The 27,642-nt window shown below is 29.4% G+C and overlaps 1 protein-coding gene across 1 annotated transcript; it reads right to left on the reverse strand.

The window, feature by feature from the left end:
- Nucleotides 1-605: 605 nt before the first annotated feature.
- Nucleotides 606-26,825, reverse strand: LOC142320013 (uncharacterized). The gene is made up of 5 exons (XM_075357693.1): nucleotides 26,423-26,825; nucleotides 11,809-11,976; nucleotides 8,919-9,164; nucleotides 3,131-3,217; nucleotides 606-868 (listed from the first exon to the last, which is right to left on the reverse strand). The coding sequence occupies exons 1-5, from the start codon at nucleotides 26,823-26,825 to the stop codon at nucleotides 858-860; spliced, it is 915 nt and encodes a 304-aa protein (XP_075213808.1). The 3' UTR covers nucleotides 606-857.
- Nucleotides 26,826-27,642: the final 817 nt, after the last annotated feature.

The raw sequence follows: 27,642 nt of genomic DNA on the forward strand, positions 1-27,642 counted from the left end.
AATGTACAAAACTACCAAATGTCTTATTAATGTACAACTATTAATCATTTTTATCATATCTCTATTAATAAGCTGTCATCATTTGGTAATCATATTTTGAGGAATATAACAAGATATAATTCATGATTTGATGATCGCCTTAATCAAATTGTTTTGATTGTGTTATTAAAAAATAGTTTTCCATTACAGATAAAAATATGAATTGATTGTTTAATCAATTTTTCATATGAATAAAAATATCTTCAACTTAAATGAGCAGAATTCATATTTTGTTAAATTAGCATAATATATAATTTTTCTTTTTTGATTTTGTTTGCTTCTTCTACGAATATTATTCTTGTTTTAAATCTGTCTCTCTGTATCATAGTTAAAATGAACTTTCTATAAAAATTGTTGGAAGTGTGACATAATGGAAATATATTTTTCTGGTAAATTTATTCTATAACAATTGTACATTAAAAACATATATTTTGATACTTTATTACTTACCGCATAGTTTTATAAAGTTGTATTCATTGTATCATTGCACAATTATTGTGTTTAAATATTATTACTTGTTTTATGTACAAAGTTTTATTGGAAAAAATTAAATAAATGTGTTCAACCTGGTTTTATTATTTTATTAACCACAAATTAATTGATATGTACAGATTATTTTTTAATATAACAATTTATTTTAAATTTACAAAGATGAAATGCATCACTTTACATGCTATGAATTTAAATTACTTGTTATCTCAGATTTATTTATTAAGCAATTTTTTCCAAATATAAAAAGTAAGTATCCACAATTATTCATAAGTTAATTTTTCTTTTCCTGTGGAGTAATTCATTATGCTGCAGAAAGTTCCATTTCCTTATGCTGCAACTAAAACATAGTTTTATATAAATTAAAAATTTTTTTGTATTATTTTTATTAATTGCTAAAATTTATAATAGAATTAAATGAATTCTGCCTGTTTATATTTTTCATGGTTTCATTATAATTCATTTAATGTTGAGATATTTATAGAGACCTAAGTCTTCATTTTTCCCTTTGTCTTTTTCTCATCAAGTCAAGATTGTTGAAACAGTTATAACACAACACGAATTGAACATTATCTTGCCCCAACTGTAATCAAGGTTATGTCTCAATTTACATCCCTTTAGTGGAATTATGGCTGAACATTTCATAGTTCAGCTGGATACAACACATCCTATGTAACTTTGTTTCTAAGGAAGTCCGAGTCTATTCTAAGGTGGAGTTTTTTAGTACTTGATGAAAAAAATTTTGCCACATTCAATATTTGAGCTGGTTATTGTAAAATAACTGAATACTAATGTTCTGGTCTCATGATAATTAAAGATACCCAGTCTCCTACCGAGATTTTGGATGGATGGATGTCTACTGCAGAGGAGGGATTTGAAAACTCTTGCTTGAATTTCTGCCGCACTTTACAGTTCCTATGAACTATCTATCCTCTTAGAAACTCTTAAATAATATCTATTTTTTTCCTTGTACTTTGAACATTTGCTCTTTTATGAGCTGTGGGTTTTAATTGGACATGAATAGGTTTTTATTTGATATCAACTGGTGTAATTAGCCACTAAAAAAACACACTATGTAGCAAATAGCACCTAACATTTTTTAACAGCGATTTACAAGCAAGTTTATTAAGTGTAGCTGCAGCAGCATTGCATTTCTTCGGCAGTTCACACCTTTAGTTTTCAAGATGATATGCAAAACATTCACTACATTAAAGTTGTTTATACTATAACTTCTTGAATGTAGTGAATGTACAACCTAATTATAATCAGGTTTTACAAACTATGTATTTTTCCAATTTCTAACTACTTAATAGTTTTTATTTAGGTCTCTTATTCCTCCACATCATCCTTCTTTTCTGAAATCAGAACTTTTATTTTAATGTGAATAAATGTTTTTACAAGAGAAGGATTTTTAGGCTGGAGCCTGATCTTAGGAAAATGCTACTGAATTAACTGTTGGTTTATTAATAGTTAAGTAATTAATTTAAATGTTTGTAAAATTACATATTTTCTTCAGATCTTAAATACCACACCCCCATAATACAAATATTGTCTGATAAAAAAAAATCTTATTAGGCAACAGTAGCCTTAGCACTTACTGATGTATAGATTTATAGAAATTCTTAAAACTTGCTACTGAAATTTTTGAACTAATCCTTAAAAATAATCTTTAGAAATATAAGATATGAATTATACTTTAATAAATAATTCATAAAGCAGTTTTAATTTCACCTTTTTTATGTCCAAGTAATTAATGCTAATAGATAGCAAACTGTCAAGTGCATACTGCAGTATGCGGGTGAGCATTGTCATGAAGAAAAACAACGTCTGAACTCAGCATGCTGAGTCGTTCTCAATTTCTTCAACATCTTGCAATAAGTTTAAGCATTAATTCAGTTCAGGGCTATTTGGAGATAAACTGCTGGTCCTCGGTATTGCAAGGAGTTGTAAAACAGTGTTGTTACCTGGCTTAATTAACAAGCGGCAGAGTTTTATGACTAGGGTATCAAAAACTTGTTTACAGACATGACAAGTGCCTTATTTCAGACAGCAGTTCTGTAAAAAAGTAGCTATAAGACTTACATAAATTGTTTATCAATTGGTATTTTTTTAATAATGAATTGGATATTACTTTCTGAATAGCCCTCTTATCTCGTCAGCATTGCTTAATTTTACTAGTATTGGGATTAATTTTTTACAAGAAATTAACAACTGTACAATTTTTTGTCTTTTATCCATTTTTTTCAGTCTTTGTGGGATTATTATGGCAGTTTTTTACAAACCATCTTTTATACATATAAAAGATGGTTGGTACAAGAAGCAGTGTTTGTTTCAACATTAACCTAAGACATATACTACATTTTTATCTACAATATTACAGTATAATAAAACTTAAGATTATGTTAATTTATGATTAACAACAACAACTTTAAGATTATGTTGTTAATTGCTTTAATGAAATTTGTATCTTGATTATTAATAATTCTATATTTTAATTTCATGTGAGACTAAGATTAAAAAATCAAGTTTAGAGTTTTTTTAAAAATGTACTTCGGGTTGAAAGCTGCATAGGCATAAAAAATGTATTATTTTTTCATTATACCTTCTGGAGATGCTGGTGTTTCAGTAGGAGGTGGTGCTGGAGCTCCTTCAGGTGCTGCAGGGGCATCAGTTGCAGGTGGAGCTGAACCTGTTTGTAGATGATAATAAATTATAACCAGTTATTTTTTCTAAATTTAATGGAATTCTTAACTAAAATCTTGTTTAAAAGGGGAATTTTGTTATTTAATACTTAACCTTTTGGTTGATAATTCTACTGTGCAATGAATTACATAATAGATAAAAGAACAATTTTTCTTTTTCTTAAAAAGAATTTATTCCTTAGCCTTGCTTTATCAAAAAACATAAATCTTTTTATTATTCTACATTACTAGAGAATTTTTTTTTCTGTTTACAGCTTTAAATTTATAAGTGTAATTTCTTTTGCAGTAATACAGTAACTGTACAAAAATGATTGATGATAGCAAATCTATGAGTGTTTACACCTTAGCTCTGTACGAGAGGTTATCATTAAAGTAAAGACAGTAAAAGTAAAGACTGTAAAAACATTTATTCTGAAAACTTTATAAATATTTTTATTTCCCTTAAACTACAACCTTATACTATGTCTTTATATAATCGCCACATGAATTAAGACATTTATCGTAGCAATACACCAGCTTCAATGTACCCTCATCGTATTCTTCTGCCTCCAGTCCACTAGCCACTGATTAACAGCATTTTTAAGCTCATTGTCACCCGCGAATTGCTTACCACTCAAAAATTCTTTCAGTTTCCCAAACAAATAGTAATCAGAAGGAGCTAAGTCCAGACTATGGTGGGTGATCGTAAATTTCCTATTCAAATGTAAATCACGTGTCGGACTCTCGCAACATGTCGAATGCATTATCGTGCAGCAGGATGACTGCTGACCGTCGGTCAGCCGCCTATGTCACAGACTTTGAATGGCGCGCCGTAACTTACCTAGTGTTTCGCAGTAGGCTTCTGCATTTGTAGTCGTTCCACGCGGCATAAAATTAATCAGCGGTATGCCAAACCGAACCAAAAGACTGTGGTTATCACTTTGTGCCCAAAACGCTGTTTCTTGACCTTTGTTGGTCTGGTTGGTGATTAAGGATAACGCCATTCACTTGACTGCCGTTTTCTCTGGCGTGTAATACGAAATCCATGTTTCATCGCCGGTAACAATTGAATTAAGAAACTCAACACCTTTTTCTGTTTAGCGCATCAAAAATTCAAAAGCAGATCCCATACGGATTTTTTTTTAGACGTTCCGTTAAGACGTGTGGCACCCGACTGGCACAAACCTTTCTGAAGCCTAAATGGTCATGAACAATGTGACCAACAACAGTTCTTGAAACATAGGAGAAAGAAGGGCGAGGTCGCAAATCGTTGAGCGACGATCTTTTCTGATTTTATCATCGACGTGACCTCCCTAAACGTTCTTCATCATGCACATTAATTCTGTTATTTCTAAACCTTTCACACCATTTTCGGACGTTTCTTTCATTCATTAGATTATCACTGTACACAGCAACCAACTGCCAACGAATTTCAGATGGCTTAACGTTTTAATGGTTTAAAAAACGTATAACTCCACGTATTTCACAGTCGGCTGCAACATCGATTTTCCTATTTATTTTATCACGTAATCAAAGATACAACAAATTACAGACAATAATTTCAATGTCACGGCCACACTAATGACCATGATAGACACAGATTCCCCAACCTTAAGGACAGAAATTTCCCAGTGGGCTTAACTTTAGATAAATCCCTCGTAATTCCCTTCCATTTCAAGAATACAGAAACAAAAAATGAAAACCACCTACCATGACCGAACACTATAAAAAATTGCTGTAGTATAACCAAAAAGATTATAAAATTATAAAAAAAAAAATAGAAATAACAGATTAAAATTGGAATAGTTGATTAAACTGACTTTTAAAAGGATGAACTTATTAAATTAGCAATAATTAATTGGGACATATAATAGGCTAGTAAGATAAATAATTCACTTTAGAATTGACTACAGTACGGGATTAATTTTTTTAAATAATTGACAAAATAATGAATATTAATTAGTCTTTGAAAAATGTAACTTCTTAATTTTAACATCATATAAACACTATGATGGGGCATGGCCTGAAAATGTTATCTTTAGAATTAAAGTAAGTTCATCTTCAACTTAATTTTTATGCAAGTGAAAATTTTACTTAAAGAAAAAACATTTTATAATTACTAAAATGGAAGCATTTTTAAAAAATTAAATTTCAAAACACATAAATTTTAAGATTTACTTGCTAGGAAGAGTTAATATTCTACAATAAATGTAGGGCTAGCACATGCTCCAAGAATGTAAGAGTATTTTTAGAAAGCACTCTTATACTGCCTAATATTGACTTGTTTTTCATGTAAAGGGATTTCTCAGAGTAATGAGTATATTACATTTATTCATTGTAATGGATTAATTTTATTAATTTATTTGAATAGTATTCCTCTGCTGGTAGGTGTAGGCTTTTGTAGAAAAGTCAACTTGGTGAGAAAGAGAGAGAGAGAGAGAGAGATTTAAAATTAATTCATTTACAATAAAAATAAGTTATATAAAGAAGCACTTGCCCCTCAAGACTTAATACATCTATCTTTTTTTTTTGTTCGTTTAACCTCCGGACCAACATTAGGCATTGCTTTAGAGGATGACAGAGAATGAGATGATTTGTAGCGTGTGTGAAAATGCCATGCCTGACTGGGATTCGAACTCAGGACCTCTGGATGAAAGGCTGGACACTACCACTCGCACCACAGAGGCCAGCAATACATCTATCCTGTTTCCATAAAAAATAACACTTCCTGAGATTCCATGAAGTCTGTGTTTAAAAGTTTATCTAAATATGCACAATGTTTCATTCAAATAGATGTATCAATTATTTTGATTTTTCCATTGAAAGTTCATGAGTAGAGAGTTAAAAATGCATTATTGTTTAAAATTATATTTAATTTTGTTATAAAAGGATCAAATATTAATTTTGATTATATGTATGGTTAGTTATCTTACTCAAACAAGAACCATAACTTGTTAAATTAAACAGGTAAAATTATACAAATTATATCAGATTAATAAGTGAAACTTAAAAAAAATCAATATTTTTGATTATATTTTATAAATTAAAAATAAAATATTTTATATTTTATTTGTTTATATTGTTGTATAAGTACTTAAATGTTTATTCTAAACAGCTAATATTAAGTAACTTTTTTTTATTGTACTTAAATAAGAAAGCATGTAGTAAAAATCTGTAAATCATTTAAAATAAATTTTGTGTGAATAAAAAATTATGATGCTACATAGCTTGTTATAAATATAAGAATGTGAGATTATTTCATAATAATGTTACGGTATAATAATTTTTTTTTTTGAAGTGTTAAAGTCTTTGGACCTTGACTTGATGAATTTCATCTTTCTTGCTTCCCAGATTTACTTCATTCACTCACTGCTAGCCTTCTTTTGTTTGTCAGTCCACTTTAAACCCATCCCACGTACCTGTTTTTGTTCTTTAAATTGCTTCCAATTATCTATCTTTTTCCTGAAAACATCCCTGTCAGCTATCTCTTTCTTTCAGGATGCCCATTTCCACCAGATCTCTTCTGATTTCCTTAATCCAATTTTTTATGTTTCTGTTTCATAAGATGATCAAAAATCAGTTTCATCCGCCTGTTTGTGTCCATCCTCTTTAGGTGTCGATAAAATTTAGCTTCTCACTTTCTTGCTATCATTGTGAAAGTTTCCATTTTCTTGTAGAGTTCCTCATTGCTCTGTAGTCACCACTCTCCTTTGTTTTCCGTGGTCCTAGTATTTTAGGACCACGTTTAGTATTCTTCGTTCCCGCTTATATGCCATTCTATGGTGTATAATCCCTCTGGCTTGATGATAGTGTTGTAATGTCTTATCTTTGCTGTATGGATATACTTTTCTTGTTGTACTGGTTCTTCAGTATTCCATAGCGTTTTTCCATTTTCTTAATCCGTGTTTGTATTGCCATTTAATTTCAGAAGTGCTATGTCATCCACAAATGCCAGGCAGTCCATTGTTAGGTAGTTTTTTTTTGACCCAGTCGTATTTCTTTGATATTCTCATTTTCTAGTTGTTTCCACCATTCCCTGATGATTTTTTCCAGTACAATGTTAAAAAGCATTGGTGATAGTCCATTCCCTTGCCTAACTCCTGTTTTGATGCTAAAGGCTTCTAAAATTTAACTTTGAAGGTTGTACATGATAAAGTTTGATCCATAATTTTGCGGTCTTCCTGACTGTGCCAAATTCTTTTAAAATATTAAATAATGTTCTTCTATCTTTGGAGTCATGTGCCTTCTTAAAGTCAATGAATGTTACTACTGTGTTTTTACTGATTATCACTCTAAGACTTATAATGCTCTTAAGGTTGAAAATTCTTCCAGGATCTTTTCAGTTTTCCAAATTTCTTCACAGATTTGTTGCATCTTCTTTACTACTTTCCCTTCTCCTCATTTCAACATTTCCATCATTATTTCATCATCTTCTTCTTCTTAGGGCGTCAGTCTTCCAGAATGGAAAAAGGAAATTCAAAATTCCTTGGATTTTATTAGGGAATTAGCATGACATCAAGCCTCTACATGATGCGCCTGGATAGTAGGGGAAGTAGGACCTTTCTGAACTAAAGTGGAAGAACTTTGAGTGTTATTACTCAGTTTACTATGAGGATATGGGGGAAACTCGCCCCTCCAGATCAACTTCAACCTTTAGGCATATTGAAAAGTCAATCAATCTGATAATAATATTATTATTTTAAAATATTGCCAATTCTTTTAAAAATTATGCTACCAAATTAAATTTAAAAATGTATATATTTTACAATTTTTATAACTAAAGTAATTACCAAGTAGTCATTATTAGATATATGTTCTTCAAAAAGTAGATAATAAAATAAATTTAAATTTATTTTTTTTAACTTTTCCATTTTGATAAATATTTGTTTCACTGTTTTTTTTTTCAAATGTTTTTCTTTATAATTTTTTGTACAGGCTTTCTTAAATTATTAAACAAGATAATAATGTTCAGTATAAGATAGAATCATTAAGCTTAATACTTCCATTATATCATAAACAATTATTATTATTTACATGTTACATTCTTACATATTAATGTCCTTAATTAACACTAGTACTTTTATAACAGTAAGGAGTCGAATAATTCAGTGCTTTGCTCTATACATTCTAATTAATTTTTTCTTTGGTTGCAGTAAATATGAAGATGTGCTATTAATGAGTTGCTTTCTCTAAGTTTAATGATATTAACTTTCAGTTAACAGCAATCAGTTCTTGAACGAAACAAAGATGTCGCTTGCAGGGTTGAGTGCCATCTTCATTTCAATGGAGTTGCCATGCTAACTATGATGCAATTAGCTCAATAAGAAGGCAGTAAATAGGAAATCACTTCACCTTCACTATCTTAAGGTAAAACTAGAGTGGACTTGCTGGGAAGGAGCACAGCTGTGCCATTTTCAGAAGTATCTCATTTCAGGCCGCCTACAATGGATTTGTTTGTGGCACCTAATGAACCAAAATTTTTAGGATGGAATTAACTGTCTGAATTAGCTGCCTAACATTTTTATGAGTTTCAATAGCAATTTTTTGTTCAGTCTATTTATAATATATAATTATTTACTTTTTTGTATGAGTCTATGTTAAAGTACAGATATAATTGATATGTATTAAGAAGTAAATATAGGTAGAATTTTTATGATAAAACCTTAACTCTGTCAATGTGATGCAGCTTATGTGTGGTATAATATTTACCTTCTGCAGCTGGTGTTGCTCCTTCAGCAGGTGGTGCGACTCCTTCTGTAGGTGGTGCAACTCCTTCTGTAGGTGGTGCAACTCCTTCTGTAGGTGGTGCAGCTCCTTCTGCAAGTGGGGCAGCTCCTTCTGCAGGTGGGGTGGCTCCTTCAGCTGGTGGTACTCCCTCTGCAGGGGCTGCTGTTCCTTCAGCTGGAGCACCAGCTGGTGGTGCTGAACCTTCTCTTTTAGGCTCCCCAGCATCAGCTACACAAAATAAACATGTGGTTTTCCTCATTTATTTTGAATTCTTTTTTACAGGTATAGTCGTATATAAAGGCTATACGTGTGTATGTTATTTGAACTAAGTTATAATTTTTGGAAAGACATCATATATATGATAGATAGATAGCATTATATATATATATATATATATATATAATGCTTAAGATATATATAAATACTTCCTTATAAAAATAAATGAATTATCAGGAATGTGATTAAATTACAAATTCTTCTTTACAAATGTTTAGGAAAAACCTTAGATGGTAAAAGTTTCTAGGAAATATAGTGTGCACACCTAACATGAGTCTCATATAATCTACATTTTAATATTACATCACTAACTGTTATATTACATTCTATTTTTTCAATACTTATTTATTATTGTTTATGCATGCAATTTCTTTATATATACAATAAATGAAAGTCCAATAGAGTGAATCAATTAGAAAGTTTCATCTCCATAAAATCTTCAAATTTTTTTTCAGAGACAGTTACACAACCTATTGTTTAATTTCTTTTAGATAGTTACTTCATGATTTTCATTTTAACATCCAAACAGATTTGAGTGCAATGATATTGTCATTAACATATTTCAATAGACAATACAGATTCTCAGTAGTATTAATTGTTAAAATAAGGAGCTCACAAACCAGATATATATATATATATATATATATATATATACATACATACAAAAATCGGAGAAGTTGAAAAAATTGCTTAGTTGTTCTAGACTTTTGAGAATAGAAGAAATTCTGACCCTGAGGGCCTGAGCTTGTTTTAATATTTTTTATTACTAAACACAGACACATTACTGCACTAGATTCCAATTCTACATACACTACAAAACACATAACAGCTTTTTTCCATGGAATACAATTATATCATAGTTGATGCAGGATGTTTTGAACCACAATAGTAACTGAAGGTGTGACAATATGCAGATGGTGTATGGCTCTATGCAGTAAGTCTCAAACTAGCACTCGTGAATCACTTGTGTATTTGGTTGTTTTTTGGGTTTTACAACAGTTTTTTTCAGAAAATGCTGGAGATAAAGGTTCTGGGATGCATTTTTTTACAATTTTTCAAATTGCTTATAAAACCATTAATTCTGCTGAATAATTTGTGTTTGCAGAGTTGTATATGTAATGCATTTTACAAGTATAACACCACTAAATGCCACATATTTCTTTTATGATAGAAAAATTTAGAAAGAGATTTTCTGAGAAGTATGATTGCTGTAAAAAAAGGCAATAACAAAGTTTCCAGAATGACAAACATCTAATTATAAATAAGCCTAGCATTACATACAAAAGAAAATATTTGGAAAAAAATAGAAATTAATAATAGTAATGCCAAAGAATAAAAATTTATTGGGAAAATTTTAAAATTATAAAAATAAATTTAAATCAATTAATAAACAAAGCAAATTTCAGAATGTATTATAACTAGCACTACTAACTGTATAATAAAAAAGTATACATTCATTCTTTAACCTACCACAGTCAACAAATTTAAAAAAGTTTAACAATGTTAAATATAGCTATTTTAGAATTATTTGTATGTAATTAATTATCATGCATATATGTGTGTGATGTATGCTAATGATGTAAATAAATTCCATGAAAACAGTTCAAAGGTAAGTTTCTTATTTTTTCTAACTGTGTCTTAGTTGTATTTATAAATTTATTCTTTAAAAATATAAGCAAATAATTGAAACTTAACATTTACAAATAAATTTAAAAACTCTTGATTTTTTTATATATTTATTTCATGAAAATAGTTCATAGGTAAGTTTCTTACATATAGTTTCCTAACATTGAGAAACTGAAGTTACCATATTTCAGAAACTGGTTTCTCAAATAATTTCAAAATTTTCCCTTATAGTTATTTTTATTTAATCTATTATTTAAAAAAAATAGATTAAATATCTACTATCTAAGTACAACATTTTTTTTTTCTTAGAAAGCTTTTTCCTAAACCATCTAAGTAAAAAGTGAAAGATGAAAAATTTGTGAATTTCCTCCTCCTCTCCATGGAAAATTTTCACAATATTTTATCATGACAAATGCCTAGTATATAGACATCAACTGCTCAAGATCGAACAAAATTAGTTCACCTAGATGAAGATATTTGATGAAGAGTAGTGGCCCATTATTATCTAGTAAATATCCACATGGAAACATTTTAATGTTTTTTGCCCCTAATGACTCCTTAAGGATGTTTTTTTGTAGGTGATTTTTTGACTGATCGTTATATTTTCTATTAACAGCTGGGAAGGTAAAATGGGTGTACATATACATACTATAATAATTTTACTAATTAATAATAATTTTATTTTATTAATTGTAAATAATATTTCAATTATATAATTTATGTAATAATATTATTTATTAAAAGTCTTGTATTGCTCTTATCATAAATTATAAATACTACACAGATATTGATAAAAGTAATAAAATAAATTGACTGGGAAAATCCCCAGATTGCAGTGTATCTCTTAGGGCTGACAATAGCAATAGTCCCTCTAGAAATGAACAAATATGAAACTGAGCAACCAAACTTTCTGACACCTCCTCATACAGTAATTTACATACTACAAATTGATTCAAGCTGATTTGCTTACCGACTGAACTAAGATCTAAACTTTGAGATCGTTTGATTGAAGCTTCTACTACAGGTTCTAGGAATTGTTTAGGAACTTGTTGAACTGCGTCAATCAGTTTTTTCAGAAGTTGGTCAACACTTAATATATTAGTTGATGTTACAGCTTCTTTGATGTAAACCCATAAATCTGTTGCAGAATAATTAAATTATTTTTATTATTGTATTTCACCAAAATTACGTATCGTTTGCTATTTTTATATTACTTATATCAAATCTTCTTCTTTTTTATTTAGTTGCTTCATTTACTTAAGTATATAATATGGCTGAAGTCTGTCATACAATCAAGTAAATACATTATTGCATTTTCTAAATAAACATTTCAAATTTACACATTCTTTTGTACTTGCCCTGTACATTATTTAAAATAATTAAATTTTTATTCTAATCAAAACATATAGATCATGTCAGTACAAGTTAAATTATTAACGTAAAAATAAATAAATAAATTAAAATAAATAAATTAAAATAAATAAGATAAAAAATATACGTGTTTAAAGACCATATTAATTTTTAAACATTATCATTGCTTCAAAAAATAATTCTGTGGTATGAAATGGATAATCAAAGTACATTCTAGGAAGAACACAGTCTTCAGTGTATTCTAATCTCTGGTCTGTAACTATAAAATTTTCAATTATGGATCAGATAATTTTATTTCTCTGATGTAATCAACTGAAGCAGCAATAAATGGCTGACATCAACTTAAGTCAACTTTTAATTTTATTTTATGATGATGATGAACTTGTATTTTTTACCATGTTAAACATGCCAAGCCAAATGAAAATTTGAATAAAGCACCTGAAATTATAGTTTACAAAAGTGAAATGCATATTTTTTCTTTTATCAGATTTATCTCACATTGTTTTGCAAATTATAATTTTTTTTCATAAATATTTAATAAATTGATCGTAAAACAATAATTAATATGGGGTACTGATTGTTTAAAATATAAACAAATAATTTCTTGGATATTCTTGTGTAGTTTTAAAACTACAAAAGAAAAAGGATGTAAAAATTTTTACATGTTACTGAAGTCTCATGAAATCACCAGAGTTGAAAGCTATAATCTTGTTAAACTGTAATTGTAGTGTTTTTCACTCTAGTATTAGTGCAATCTTGGATGTGTAAACATATTATACTCACACAGGAATATATTTATATTATGCCGTATTTATAACAATATAATTATATATAGATATAAACCAATTTGAAAACACATCAAACAAGTGAATGTTGACAAACAGCAATTCATATAATATTTTTTTAAGTATGTAAACAGACGTGAATTGAATATAATACTTAAATGTAAAATTTTAATATCTCACTGGACAAGGGCATACAAATGTGGCTTACATACCGCAGAATTGTAACTGGTTTGGAATTTTTTGAAGAAGTATGACATTAAACAACAAAATAAAACACAAATTATCAGTATGAAAAGCATAAACAGGATTTTTACTTTGTAGGAAATTTTACAATCATAGCTTTTGAAGTTACAGGAAAGTATAGTTTTAGGTCATAAAAAACTAAGTGGATTTTTTTTATATTGTATGGAGAATAACATGGAGCAAATTTTTACATTAGTTGAAGCTCAGGAAATAATTTGGGAAATGACAGAAATTTTAATTTTTATAATTTTGTCTCTTAAATTGTGTTACATTATTGAGTTTGCAGTATTAGACAAAATAATATACCAGTTTTGTATAAAATCTGGAGTTAAAAGTATTACTAGTCATGGTAAATTAACTTTTTTTTAGTTAAGTGCATTTTATAACTTCACCTTTCTAACTTCATGTAAGATTTGAAACTTCTTAATCTTTCATTTATTTTTACTTTTTATTCACCGAAAGGAAAAAATTATTCTAATTTTTTATTCTTATTATTACAATCTTGAACATTTTTAAAACATTAAGATTAAGTTTAAGGGTGTTTTATATTCATAATAGTGAATTTTAATATTAAAAAAATATTATTTTAATCTATAAGTCTAAAAATGAAAATTCTGCAGATGTGATATTCCCAATTTGATTTAGACATAAATTGAAAATGGTCAATTTTCTGTAAATAATTGTAACTGCTAATTATATATGTACATGTACCTAATGATGAGTGAATATTCATAAATGCATTAATGTGGGGATAAAAGAATACTTGACTTCAGAGAATTCTGTCTCTTTTTAATTGACTGTTCTCAGTAATTTCTATTATAGTGCAATAGAAAACCCCATTTCTTCTTCTAGTAACTGTCTATTGTGAAATTCCTGAACTTCATCATTGGAGTACTTTCTGGTTTGCTTTGCAGTTTTCTCAGTGCTAAAATGTCTCCAGATGAAGCATTCTAATAAGTATCTTTTTTAATTCTATTTTCTTAGTAGTAGCTCACAAATTCTTCTACTATTTTGTAACAAAATAAGATGGAATTGATGAAACAACATGTGCAAAAATTTCATATAATAGATCACTGAAATGAAAGCCTGTATGTTAACCGCTATAAAAGCTGGGTTGCCAGTTTTTATAAGTGTATATACCATCATCTTATGAAGTATTCTAGAAATCATTTAAAAATAGTTTTTAATTTATATTATACATACGCACATATGTACATATGAGGTCTGTAAATAAAGTAATAAGAATGGTTCAGAAGAACTTTTTACTTATAATCCAATTATACATGGACTCTGTCACCTTTGAAATAGTCCCTTGGGAAACCACACAATGCTTCAAATGGTTTTCCCACTCTTCATAGCAGTGTTGGAACTCAGAAACCGGAATATCCTTTGGATGGTTGGTCATATTTTTTAAAATATTTTCTATTGTTCCAAAATAGTGTCCTTTGAGATGTTTTTTTTAAAGTTGGGAACAGGAAAAAGTCGCAGGGACTCAGTGAGATGAATAAGGTGGCTGAGGAACTACAGTACAGGATTTTTTTCTTTGCAGAAACTCATTAATTAAAAGTGCAATATGACAAGGTGCATTGTCATGATTCACCATCCAGTTGTCTTTGATGCCTGGTCTCACACGGGCAGCTCTTTTAAGCACTTTCAAGAATTTCTTGGTAAACATATTGATTTACAGTCTGTCCTGTAAGCAAAAAGTCCTTATAGACAATGCAATTATTATCGAAGAAACAAATTAGCATGGTTTTGATTTTTGATTTGCTCATTTTTTCTTTTCTGGGACGTGGTGAGTTTGAAGTATCCCACTACTTGCTCTGGTGATTTGTTTCTGGGTCATACCCAAATATCCAAGATTCATCACCAGTAATAACATTGTTTTAGAAAATCCGGATCAGTTTCAATTCGCCCTAGAAAATCATGCCACACTTCCACCCTGTGTTTTTCTGGTTTTTTGGGACCAATTTTACACATACTTTTTTCATGTCCAGTTTGTTTGTCAAAATTTGATGGACAAATTTTGACAAATATTATGAACCATAGTATGGTTCAAATTCAATTGTTCTGCAATCAATCTGACAGTTAACTGCCGATCGTACTGTATCAAGCCTCTGATTCACTCAACATTGTCGTCACTTTTTGGCAGTAATGGTCTTCCAGAGAGTGGATCGTTCACAACTGATTCCCGGCCATCTGAAAATGTTTTAAACCACCTAAAAACTTGGGCTCATGACAGAACGTCATCTCCATACACTCAATTTTGAAAAAGTTTCAGTAGCATTCTCACTGAGTTTAACACAAACTTGATTGCACAACATTATTCATAATTAGTAACACTCACTTTTGTAACACACAACAAAAACATGTTTCACTAAAAGTTTGTTTACATCTTATGTGGCAATAATAGACTAAAATATTAATACCTAACGTAAGTCAGCTGTTACTATAATATGTTTACAAGTCATATGTCATTAGTATATATTTACTATTAACTTTACAGTGTTGGCTGCCAATAAAAACTAGTTTCATTACTTTATTTACAGACCTCGTATATATTTATTCATGAAGTATTTTCTGAGATGTTATATAAATAAGACTGTTATTTTTTAGTTTAGTACTACCAGTGGAAACAAACTTGTTCTTTTGCACATTTATTATACTCATAGATTATAATTCTTTTTTAATAATTTTGCTAATATTAACATATATTTTTGAAATTTTATGTAATATAAAAGGAGGATCAGAAAAACAAGGAGTTGTGAAATAACTCCATCAATGTTTAAAAATGTTTTTCAAACTTTTATTGTTGAAAATGAAAAGTACACCAAATGTCATTAAGGGTTCAAAACCCAATTTTCTTTAACCAATTTTAACATTTACATATTAATTTCACTAACATGGAAATGTTAATTGACAGAAACTGTTAGTCAATCTTTTCCATCATTTATTCACAGAACTGCTGCTGCACTAGATGGTTTGTTGGTTTTAACTGCTGCCCAATTTACACTTTGTATGTTTTGAATTACAACCCCTGGTGGATTAATTGTTGAACAGCTGAAGCTGGTTTAGGATGTTCGGTTGAGGTGCAAAGCTGATGCATGTTTATAAGCAGAACATACTTGTGAACAAAGTCCGAAAGCTTCTATATTTTCTGGGATTCATGGAGCACCTAACGGTTTCTTTTTTATAGCTGAATCCGTCTTCTCAAAATTCTCAACCCTTCTTTGAATGCATTGCAAGATGGAACACAACCATGACATCCTAAATACACAGGGTTTTCAACTTAAAAGAAGCTCCATCACTTAGTTTAGTCTATAAATAATAATTTATTGGCAAACACTTTTTCCCAGATGACATTGGTAATGTTTGTTTTTAATTTCTGTATGGTACTGCTTCTATAAACAATTTCTTTTAAGTAACCCCACAGAAAGAAGTCTGCACTAGTCAGATCAGGGGAACTTGGTGCCCACACTCCTTTAGAAATGATTCTTCCACAAAAAAATTCTATAGCATCTTCGTAGTAGAGTGAGCTGTATGGCAAGTGATGCTGTCCTGTTGCAACCAGCAGTCACGCTCATCCTTTTGCAGTAAGGATATAGACAGCTGGATAATTTCATGATACATGGCAGCATCCACAGTTTTTTCAAAAACCAAGGGATTACTCATCACCTTGAAACCACACACCATACTATTTTTGTGGGTGCAGGGAAGATTCAAAGAAAATGATTCAGAGACTATTAACAAACGCACCATTGTGAAATCTTCATCTGTGAGAAATACTTGGTCTAAAATGCCAATGTTGCTTCTAATAAAGCTTCTTGAACCATTGACTGTAATGAAACCTTTTAGCATAGTCAGCATTATTTAGCTCATGGAACCTGCATGCGATAGGAAAAACATTTCACTATTCTCCTCGCTGCAACGTGGGCTGAACCTAGTGAAATGCTACTTCTCCAGTTTAATCTCCTTAAAGATTTATGAGATCTTATAACTGCCATTTTAATGTTCTGTACAACCTGCATCATTAAAACTGACCTGTATTGGGAAAATTTCTGGTCTAACACCAATCCTGTTTTGCAAAATCTTTTAATACTTTTGAATTAATAAAACTTTTCACTGGTACTTTCTTTTCAAATTTCTCCCAGAACTTTTGATATAGATTTATAGAAACCTGAAAAAGAAATTTAATTACAAAAGACAGAATATTAATAAGTAAGGTAATTGAAGTACATTGACCTTTGATGAGGAAAACTTCACAACTTATTATTGTTGCCATTGTGTCAGAAACTTATTTAATTTTTAATTATTAATCTTTTTCTTCTTTTATGAAAATCTTTAATTGACTACTACACCCCAAGGAGGTAGGACCTTGATCTATGGCTTAAAACCTTTCCTGGAGTAACATGAATATATCCTGCAGATTTGAAAGCAATCGGTGCTTTGGTTTTCACATGATGTGAGAACAAATGATAGACAGACAAACAAACAAACAAGCTTTCGGCTTTATACTTGTGTTTAAGATATGATTATGAGAATGGTTAAATAAGTAAGATATGAAAAAGAAAACTGTAATTATTCAGGTTGAATTATATTCACTTTTCAATATAACTCTCTTTAGCTCGACACACTTGGTCCAACAATGATTGATAGCTAAACCATTTTTAAAGAACAATTTTTCTAACTTATAAAATAATTGCTAACAACAACGATCACTTCATCGCCAGCAGAAAATTCCCTTCCTCCAAGTCATTTGTTAGGTTCTGGATTAGATAAAATCGCGAGATCAAATCATGGGAATTGGACAGTTTCAGTAGCAATTCAGATCTCATTTTGGTTATTTAAATGCTAAAGTATGAACTGCTACATTATCATTTGTATAAACAGCATCTTATTCATGGCCAATTGCAGTTCGTTTTTCTTGATTCAGTACTCAGATGTTGCAGTAAATGAAGTATTATTTATTGGTTGTTGCTGTTGAAAGACAGTTGATGAAAATAATGCCCTTTTCAACCTCAAAAAAAGCAGTCACAATGAAATCTCCAGTTGAGCTCATTGATTTTTTCTTTGTCAGCAGAGTCTGCCTTTTGGTTTCCATTGTTTTGCCAATTTACCCATTTTCTTTGTTTCGGATGTGTAGAGATGAACACAGGTGTCATCAATGATTATGAATCAACTCAAAAGTTCACTCTGTTTCGCTTGAAATTCTCTAAATTTAGGGACTAACCGTCCATTTAAATAACTTTTTGCCGAACACGTCATACATCACACGTAAATCTTCTCACCAAAGTGTGTGTGTAAAATGTGTACATGGTCAACTGAGTTGTTCATCATCATGGCTATTTCTGTTAACTTTCTATCTATGCTTTACCGATTTTTGTGACCATTTCTTCAATTGCCACTTCATTGGGCATCCTTGCTGTGTCGTCTACATAGCTGTTCAACCAAGTATATAAACTCGGCAAGTTTTGCATTAAAGACTCGCTAAGAACTGTGTTTAATTTGTTAGGTTTTAACTTGAATAGGTGTTTTCCCTTTCAAAAAATAAAGTCTCACAAATGCATGAACTTCCTTTTTCTTCATTTTACTAAAATGTTTTCTTTAACGAATTTTCAAATAAAATAATATATTTCAATAGAAGAAAACAAATGACCAAGAATTGTTCTGTCATACATATGTCATTTATCTTACTTATGAAACTGGTTTCAAATTCTCTGAAATATACTTAAATATATGAAATAATGTTAGATACAAATAATATATTCTCTTACCTTATGTTGAATAATGGCTGTCAATATAAACTACATAAATACTTTAAAAAACAAAACTGGTAATGACAATAACACATTATTAAACACTCAATAAAATAAAAATATTATTTTAATTGTAATGATGCTATCTATGACAATGTACAAAAACATTCAATTGAAAACGTCTGAAGTAACAGTATAAAAAATACATACATACATTTGACGTTAGCATTTTACATAAATTCCACTGAGTGGGAACAGTGGTCTAGAGTATGATTGTAGAAACTGAAATTAAATAATCAGTTGTTACATTGACAATTTTATTGAAGTCATGTAAACGATTAAGACTGAAAAAAATAATTCATTATTGGGCTATTCTGTCCTCATTATTTTCCTTTATCTTTCCCCCTTAAATAAGAGATATTTGGTTTTTATTCAGATTTAGGATAAACTCTGATATATTCTTTAGTTAGCACAACCTGGTAAAAAAAAACCATGGATACATTTTCTTCACCCCTTTTAACAAACCATAGGCATAGGCATAAGTTGGCACAAAAACTACTTGCACTCAGCAAACATTTGGCATGGTACTAGGCTTACTGAAAACATTGTCAGTTTAATATAGATGATATTTATAACCAAAAATATATACGATGCTATTTAATTAAAACTGGTTTAGTGACCCAATTAATATTATTTTAAAGTACTATTTGAAGTAATATTTTAAAGTACTATTAAAGTATATTTTAAAGTATGAGTAGAAAAATAATTATTTTTCTACTCACTTTATTGCTGTAGCTCACAAATTCCGAAGTTGCTGTCGTCAGTAGAATCTAAAGAGCTCGTGTTCGATTCTGAATTCACATTTATCACAAAAAATTGTCTATGTGCACATCATATAAATATTCATCTTCAATGTATTTTTTTTTTAACGACAACATGTTCACAGACATTGTTTCACTCAGCTTCAGACACTTTATGAAATTCCTCTTCAGCTAACTTAAGAACATTCAACATGTTAAAAGTTCAATTTCTTTAGCTACTTGCCCTTTCACTTAACTCCAAATAATTTCAGTGGAATTTAAGTCAGGGTGATAAGGTGGCAACCATAGAACTATGTGACTATAATTTTTGAAAATGTCATCTATTAGAAATTTCTTTTGGTTTCTTTTTATAGTTTTATAATATCATATAATTCAGCCTTCATCATAGCAGGAGAACAGTTAATTTGTTTTTCGGCTAACCATTTTATCATATCGTTTTTTAAAGAGTTAAAATTTGACTACTTTTGTAGCAGAACATTGTGATATGATGCGTTGTCTAGTACAATGACCGACCAAAGTTGGGAATGTACTTCTCCCGTAATCGTTTCATGTACTTTTTGGAATCCGTCGATTTGTGATGATCTCCTTTCTGATTTGACTGATGAACAATTATTAATAGTGAGCCCTTGGATACTGGTGTTTTCAGTCCCTCATGAAGGTTTGTTGTGCGTACCCACAATTTTGGTGTCGCATGACTACTGTGAATGTAGGTTTCATCTGTGTGTACAATCGCTCTTACTTCTTCGCGAATCAGAGAAACTTGTCGTAGAAATTCCATTCTTTGCATTTTAATATCATGTTGTTCTATCAGTATTTTCTGGTTGTCTTCTGTTTTTTTCTCATCTAAGTCTCAGTTTACATAATATTCTCCTTAAAGATATTTCATTCCCTTTGAAATTAATTTCACTTTCGTGGGCTTTTTACATAATTCTCTTCATAGTAGGAATGCATTTTTCAGTTACATAAAATTTATTTATTAAATGCCTCAAAGCATCCGTGTCAAACGATTCTAAATTGCACACAGTATTGGAGGTATTTACACATTTTCTTGACAAAACAAACACGGATGGCTTCTCAGTTTCATTTGATCTCCCTTTTGCTATAATTTGTTGAACTGTTCGTTTTGATATTTTTTTCACTTGAAGAACCATATTCAGCACTTCAGTGTTCCTCATTACTCTGGTTCCAGCCTGGTTTTATAAAAAGAAATTGTAAACATTGAATACAACTTCTCTTGCCTGACTATGAAATACTGTACCTTTTCCTCCTAACTTGGACATTTTAAAAGAAAACAACACAACAAATAGTAAAAATAAATAACATCTATTTACTCCACTAAGTAAAATATACACCACAATAAATGTTTCTATAATAACTACTTCTAGAATATAATTACAAGCGATGTGTGATATGATTCTTCACAGTGCAATGATTAGAGTAAATTAAAAATAAATAAATGAAATTTTTAGAATTGGGTATTGTGTTTACAACAATTCATAAATAGCACGTGATTCTACGATTATTAGTTGTTATACAATAGAAAGTAGGCCTAGATCACAACATCAATATATAATTTAGAATAAAACTCAACTATTACATACTCTCAGCAGGTTTTTGAAATCTATTTTTTAAATATTAAAATACCACAAAAGATATATAGAAAATGACAATGCTTTTTTTAGTTTGCTTACAACAACAGCCAATGCATGCAAAATGCTATTACATAGGCTTTCAGTCCCTGCGCCAACATATGTGCCGATACATTTACTCCCTTCCTGATATGAAAAGCTTTATAAAGTGAACAATTATATAATTATAGTTATTGAACTACAAATTTAGTCATTAATTTTGTTATGGTTTATAATGCATTAATTTCCCACCCTAACCAGTATGCCATGTATTTGTGAATACCAGTACAACTTGTTTCAGTGGTGGTGGATGGAAATTAATTGGATTCTCTGTAGCGCAATCAATTAAATTTAGAGAAATAAGTGTAAACTTCTGGAAGGCAGTTTGCAAAACTTTGGAAAATTGTGAGAAAATTATTTAAAACTTGAACTGATGTTAGACAAAATTTCCAAGCGATTTATTGTAAAATTACATGAAATTGATTTCAATTCCAATAATTCCATGGATGACAGTGATAATGAAGAGAAAGAAATACTGAGTGGGAGTTGAAGAAATAGTATAATTTGGAAAAAATTAAAAGTATTGTGTATAAGGTAATGTGTTAATTTAGTGAGTAGTAAAATTATTCATGAAACAATTTGAAAATGGTGTAATATTATGATGTGACCAATTTTGGAATTAAGGTAAATTGTTGGTTTTTTAATAAGTTAATTTTTTACATTACTGTTATAGTAAAATATGTTAGCTTTATGACTTATAATATTTTGCAATGTTTTTTTTTTTTTTATTATTATTATTTCACTGACAAATTAGATTTTATTGACGTCAAATGAGTTAAAATTTATGAGATGATTTATAGCATATGTTTTGTTTAATATGTTTGATTTGCATATAGTGTTGATAATTGAGTACATTGGACATGTGGTAATGATTCTTAGAAATAAAAATAATCATGAATTAATGTCACCATCCACAATTATAAAGCTAAATGCAGAACTAAAAGTGTGCGTAGTTAAGACAAGATCAAAGATAAGCTTTGTATTACTGAAGTAGATTTATGATTAGCTGCTGAAAGTGTAATAAATGTGTAATATATTATAGGGACATAAGGAACTTTGGCCAAGGTGAAATTATGGAAGTGTTCTGGAGGTGTTATGGAGTGTTCTTAACTACGATTGTAGATCAAGGTTTGCTCTCTGTATTCCAGTCTACAGATGGAAACTCTCTCTGTTACTGGAGGTAAGTAAGAGTTCATGCAGTTCATACGCCACCATTCATAAAAAAATACTGTACTCTCTTGATGGTCAAAGTTATTGTGAAGCAGTTTATTAGTACAGTAAGTACGGATCACTATTGACAATTTCAATGATTAAATATTGATGTATGTAATCTTTCTAAGGCACCCAATTTAAACAGACAGAACGAGCTCACTCTGCTTCAATAATTACTCAGCCCAATCTAGTACGACTGTTTCAGTATTACTTTATGTCTGAATATTACTGTCTATAATCAGCCAACATTCACCCAAAAATTATTTTAAAAAAATAAATGTACCGACCATTTTTATATGTTCTACTACAGTTTAAAGCTAATGTTAATTTTTGTAGTTTTTAATATTTTTGAAAAATTTAATTTTGCAAAATATTAAGTATTAAATATTTGCATTTCATATTTTTATCTTCACAAAATGACAATTACAGAAGTCTGAAAACAATTTCAAAATGGTTATGCACTAACAAGTACATTTACAACATACCTGAAAACTTAATTTTTCTTTACTAGAATTATAAATGTAAAGGACTGAGGACTTCTTGTTTGTGCACTATTCACATCTCAGAAGAATGAAAAAGATATTAAAATAAAATAAAGGAAAATATAGATGAAATATTAGCAGATTGTGTATGTATCAGAATTTATGTTGTAAGAAAATCTTGAAAATAATTTAATTAATTAATTCTTAGTGAGCTAAGCAAATTACCAGAAAATGTTTAAGCTATTTTTTAAAATATTACGTAAAGAATCATAATCAAATTATTAACAAATTTTTCAGTTTGGAATTACATAAATGATAAACCATATTATTCTTTGGTAACTCCAAGAAAAATATACTGTTTTAGGGGGAGTAAAATACTCTATATTTTTTTAGTCTAATGGTTCATTTTTTAAATGTTATTTCTGCATCTTACATATTTGAAAATCTAATTTTTTGTAGCATGTTTTATTCATAATTTAAGACAAAACACAGAGGTAAAAACAAACACAAGTTCACCCAGACAGAAGACCTATTCAGCAGGCGATGCTTACTTCTTCACCGGATTTTTGTATTCCAGTAATGCTGCAGTGATCAATATGTTATAAATATCATTACAGTGGGACTATACTTATGGTAGATTGTGATTGCTAACTCCCAAACGCCTTAATAATTTTTTTTCGGCATAAATACAATGTAACTTCAGTTGCTAATAGTTCCATGTAGGTATACTGTTGCTTAAATTTGCCTTTAACATCAGTGACACAACATACATATAAACTTTATAGATATAAAATGTTAGATTACGTACATTGTGTTCTATTACTGTTATTTTTAAGTATAATTTAATTATTATCAAATATACCGTCAGAAACACTATTTGAGGGAATGCAGTATAAAATAAGAACAGAGTTCTTACTTAGAGTGCTTTCTTATTTCTCTGATAATAACAGAGTGGATATTATAATACTATGAAACTATACTGTGTAATGACTAACCCTTGATTATGCAGCACACTGAGATCAAAACTGATATCATAGTGTTGAACTATATTTTATATTAAAATATATTGATCTATATTAAGTGATATCTTGTTGAAACACTTTTACAGAACACTAAAATTTTGTCTGATTTTTCATACAATTCAATATGTGTAGGATAATTTTTCAGTCTGAATGATGTTTGTATGTTTTTAAGTCTGTTTCAGTCACATTCCTTTCACGTAATACAGAAAAATGACGTACAGGTTAATTTAATACATGCTTTTAAAAAATATTTTTTTCTAATCTAAATGCAGTGAAAATTCAAAAAAAAAAATTTCATTCAAATTCATAAATTATAAACTAACTACTTTATTCTCAAAATTATTTAACATAAAACTTAAAATTATTATCATAAACTTCTCAATCCATAGACTATTGTTTGTATGAACAGACTAAAATATAATCAGCAGGAGATTTAGGGTGGCCACAGCAGTGGGCATACATTGTTTAGAGACTTCCCCATTCTACCAACCTTACGGCAAAATTATTTTAACTTAATAATTCATTAACAGGGCTAGCTTTCTGTATGGTATGTTCAAACTGTAACTATTAATGACTATTATTACTACCATAAACCAAGTGCAGTTATTTGGTCTGAAAGTACCATACAGAAAAACCAGCACATTCTGATAGTAAAAATTGATTAGGAAGCATCACATATATGAAACTGGACTGAAATGTAAAAATAAAGCTCATAAATGATGTGCTTGATAGTTTAATGGGTTAAGTTAAAAAGATAATAAAATAGGGTTAAAATAAAATAAATTATATTTACAATAAAATAATTTATTATAAAATAAAATAAGGTTAAAATAAAATGAAATAGAAAATAATGAGGAATATTATTATCTCTGTTACTTGAAAATGTGATATAGTTATGAAATATTCAGCTTTTAGAAAGTGTTAATGGGAAATGGATATTTTCATTTAAATAAAATGAAAAGCATGTCAAATTATTTATTTATTTTTAAGTAAAAATTTACTATTATACATGTGAAATCTTATGTTAATTAATAAATAACCAAAATTCCAGACTTCAGCAACAGTTCAGTCTTTAAACACTGCCAATATCTAATGTTGGAAGGTGGTAGAAATTTTTTTCTCTATATATTAGTTATAAAAAATTTAATCAGAAAAACTTAAAAGGAGAATGTGGGTTTTCAAACATTCTTATGCTGAAAACTAGTGAGCATTGTAAAGCAAGTTTCAAAAATAATACTTATATACAAAATCATGATTCAATTTTCTTTTACTATATTCTTTCAAATAATCCACAGTTTTCTAAATTTGTTATAAACATTTTGACTGTTTATAAAAATAAGTTTTAGCTGGATTTAACTGAATCTTAAGAAAATTTTGGATGAAATGTTGAACTGTTTTTCTAGCAAATATAAACTGATATGCATTAATGTTTATAGTTGGTTAAGGTGATTTTTTTTGTTTTTTCTTTCTGTATTATCAAATTAGTTGATTGTTAATTTACTTCATTTTTACCATTTAAATTTAATCTGTAATTTTATATTTAGCTCATACAATGTATTTCTCTTCTAGTTAATGAAGAGATTTTTTTAGGTTTAATTTTAAAAAATTTTCATTTTTATGAAAACATTTCTCTAAAAAATTGTATGAATCTGGTACCCTGTATTGATGTAGTATCAGAATTAAACAAATTTAAATAGAACAAACTAATTTACAAAAAGAATTGCTGGATTTTAATACAAAGAGAAATAACTCATTAAATTTCACATGAGAAAGTTTTACTTTAAGGTGAGAAACTATTATTGTTGCTGGATTGCATTTTTAATGTTTGTTGTTTTTTAGATTTAAACTAGTTTACAAATAATGCTGTATGATTACAGGGATATTATTTTGGTGTAATTTTATTTTATGGTCTTTTAAACTAAATAGAAATGTAGAAAAAAGTATTTTTTATTAAAACTTGGAAGAATGTAGATAACATTATCACTCACTGTTATGTAGTATACAGTTAGTAATATTTATTTAGTTCTCTTATTTTCTCTGTTCATTTTAATAAGTATAGATTTTTCAGAAATCTAATACATAGGTCCATACTGTTTGTAAAAAAAAAAAAATCAGTAATTCAAGTCTGAGCAAGACATGCAAATCTTCAACAGATCTCCATGCGAATCAGACATCACACAGTTGTGCATATTAAGCTCCACGACCTTCTTCACTTGGTGGTGGTTGTGGTGGAGCGGCTTCAGCAGGTGTTTCTCCTTCTTTAGCTGGCTCTCCTTCTGCAGGAGGTGCACCTTCACCAGGTGGAGCTCCTTCTGCTGGTGGAACACCTTCCACAGGTGGTGCACCTTCCGCAGGTGGAGCACCTTCTGTAGGTGGAGCACTCTCAGGTGGCTGAGCTCCCTCAGTAGGAGGTGCTCCTTCTACAGGTGTGGCACCTTCAGCTGGAGCTCCCTCAGCAGGAGGTGCTCCTTCTGAAGCTGGGGCACCCTCAGCTGGTACCCCTTCTCCTTCTGGAGGTTTCTCACCTGCAGGGACTGCTTCTCCTTCTGGCAGTGGAGCTTCTTCTCCTGCTTCAGTTGTTTCTCCTTCCTGAAACCAAGAACTCATTGTGTTAACTTATTTAAGGCAGAAGTTTGAAATTCAAGATTTCATTTACATTGTAGAATATTTAATTATTTTACTCACTTAAATGGGATAACTTAAATTTTAATTATTCCCAACTAATTAACTAACATGCATGTGTATATTATTTGTATACAAACAATTATAAGTTCTAAATTCTTTTGCTATTTTCTTAAATGCCAGTTTTTTTATATTAGTCTCTTCTTCACAATTAATTATTTTAACCTTCTTTTTGAAACCAGAATTGCTAGTAAATTTATTAACTAAATCTGAAATACCCCATCACTAAACATCACAGAAAAATAAACAAAAAAACTGCTATATATCATATTACAAAAAACTAACTTCTAGGATATAATTCGTAATAGAAATATTAAGAGATAATGGTAGATAAAATTTTAAAAAAGTAACAAAAGATATTATATTGTCTCTATTTTATGAAAATGTTTAAATGTTTGATTATGTAAAAAAGCAAAATTATTAAAATAAACACTAAATTAAAAATGTTAAATTGATAAAACAAGTGAGTGGTATAAACACTTTTAGATAACTGCATATTCAATATTAGGATTTGTTTGCCTAAATCTATCAGGATAATCAAAACTGTTCACTGTGCTTACTGTAGACATATTAAATCACAGTGTTAACAGATCATTTTTAAATCAGATTGTTAGAATGTTGACATATCATGTCATGATCTGATCCTTACTGAAATTTAATAGACACTTTGACAACAGTTAATGCAAATCCAAAATTGAGCTTTTATAACATACATAATAATTGGTGGATGGTACTTTTATTA

The sequence above is a fragment of the Lycorma delicatula genome, chromosome 2 (assembly GCF_047948215.1).
Source record: "Lycorma delicatula isolate Av1 chromosome 2, ASM4794821v1, whole genome shotgun sequence".
NCBI lineage: Eukaryota > Metazoa > Arthropoda > Insecta > Hemiptera > Fulgoridae > Lycorma > Lycorma delicatula.

Bases quoted from the DNA above. Each gene is read 5' to 3' on its own strand.
- LOC142320013 (XM_075357693.1), bottom strand. From the start codon at position 26,825: ATGAGTTCTTGGTTTCAGGAAGGAGAAACAACTGAAGCAGGAGAAGAA. The intron at 11,977-26,422 runs GTCGTGGAGCTT...ATTCTGCAACAG, and splicing joins ACCACCACCAAGTGAAGAAG to ATTTATGGGTTTACATCAAA. The intron at 3,218-8,918 runs GTAAATATTATA...ATCTACAAACAG, and splicing joins AGCAACACCAGCTGCAGAAG to GTTCAGCTCCACCTGCAACT.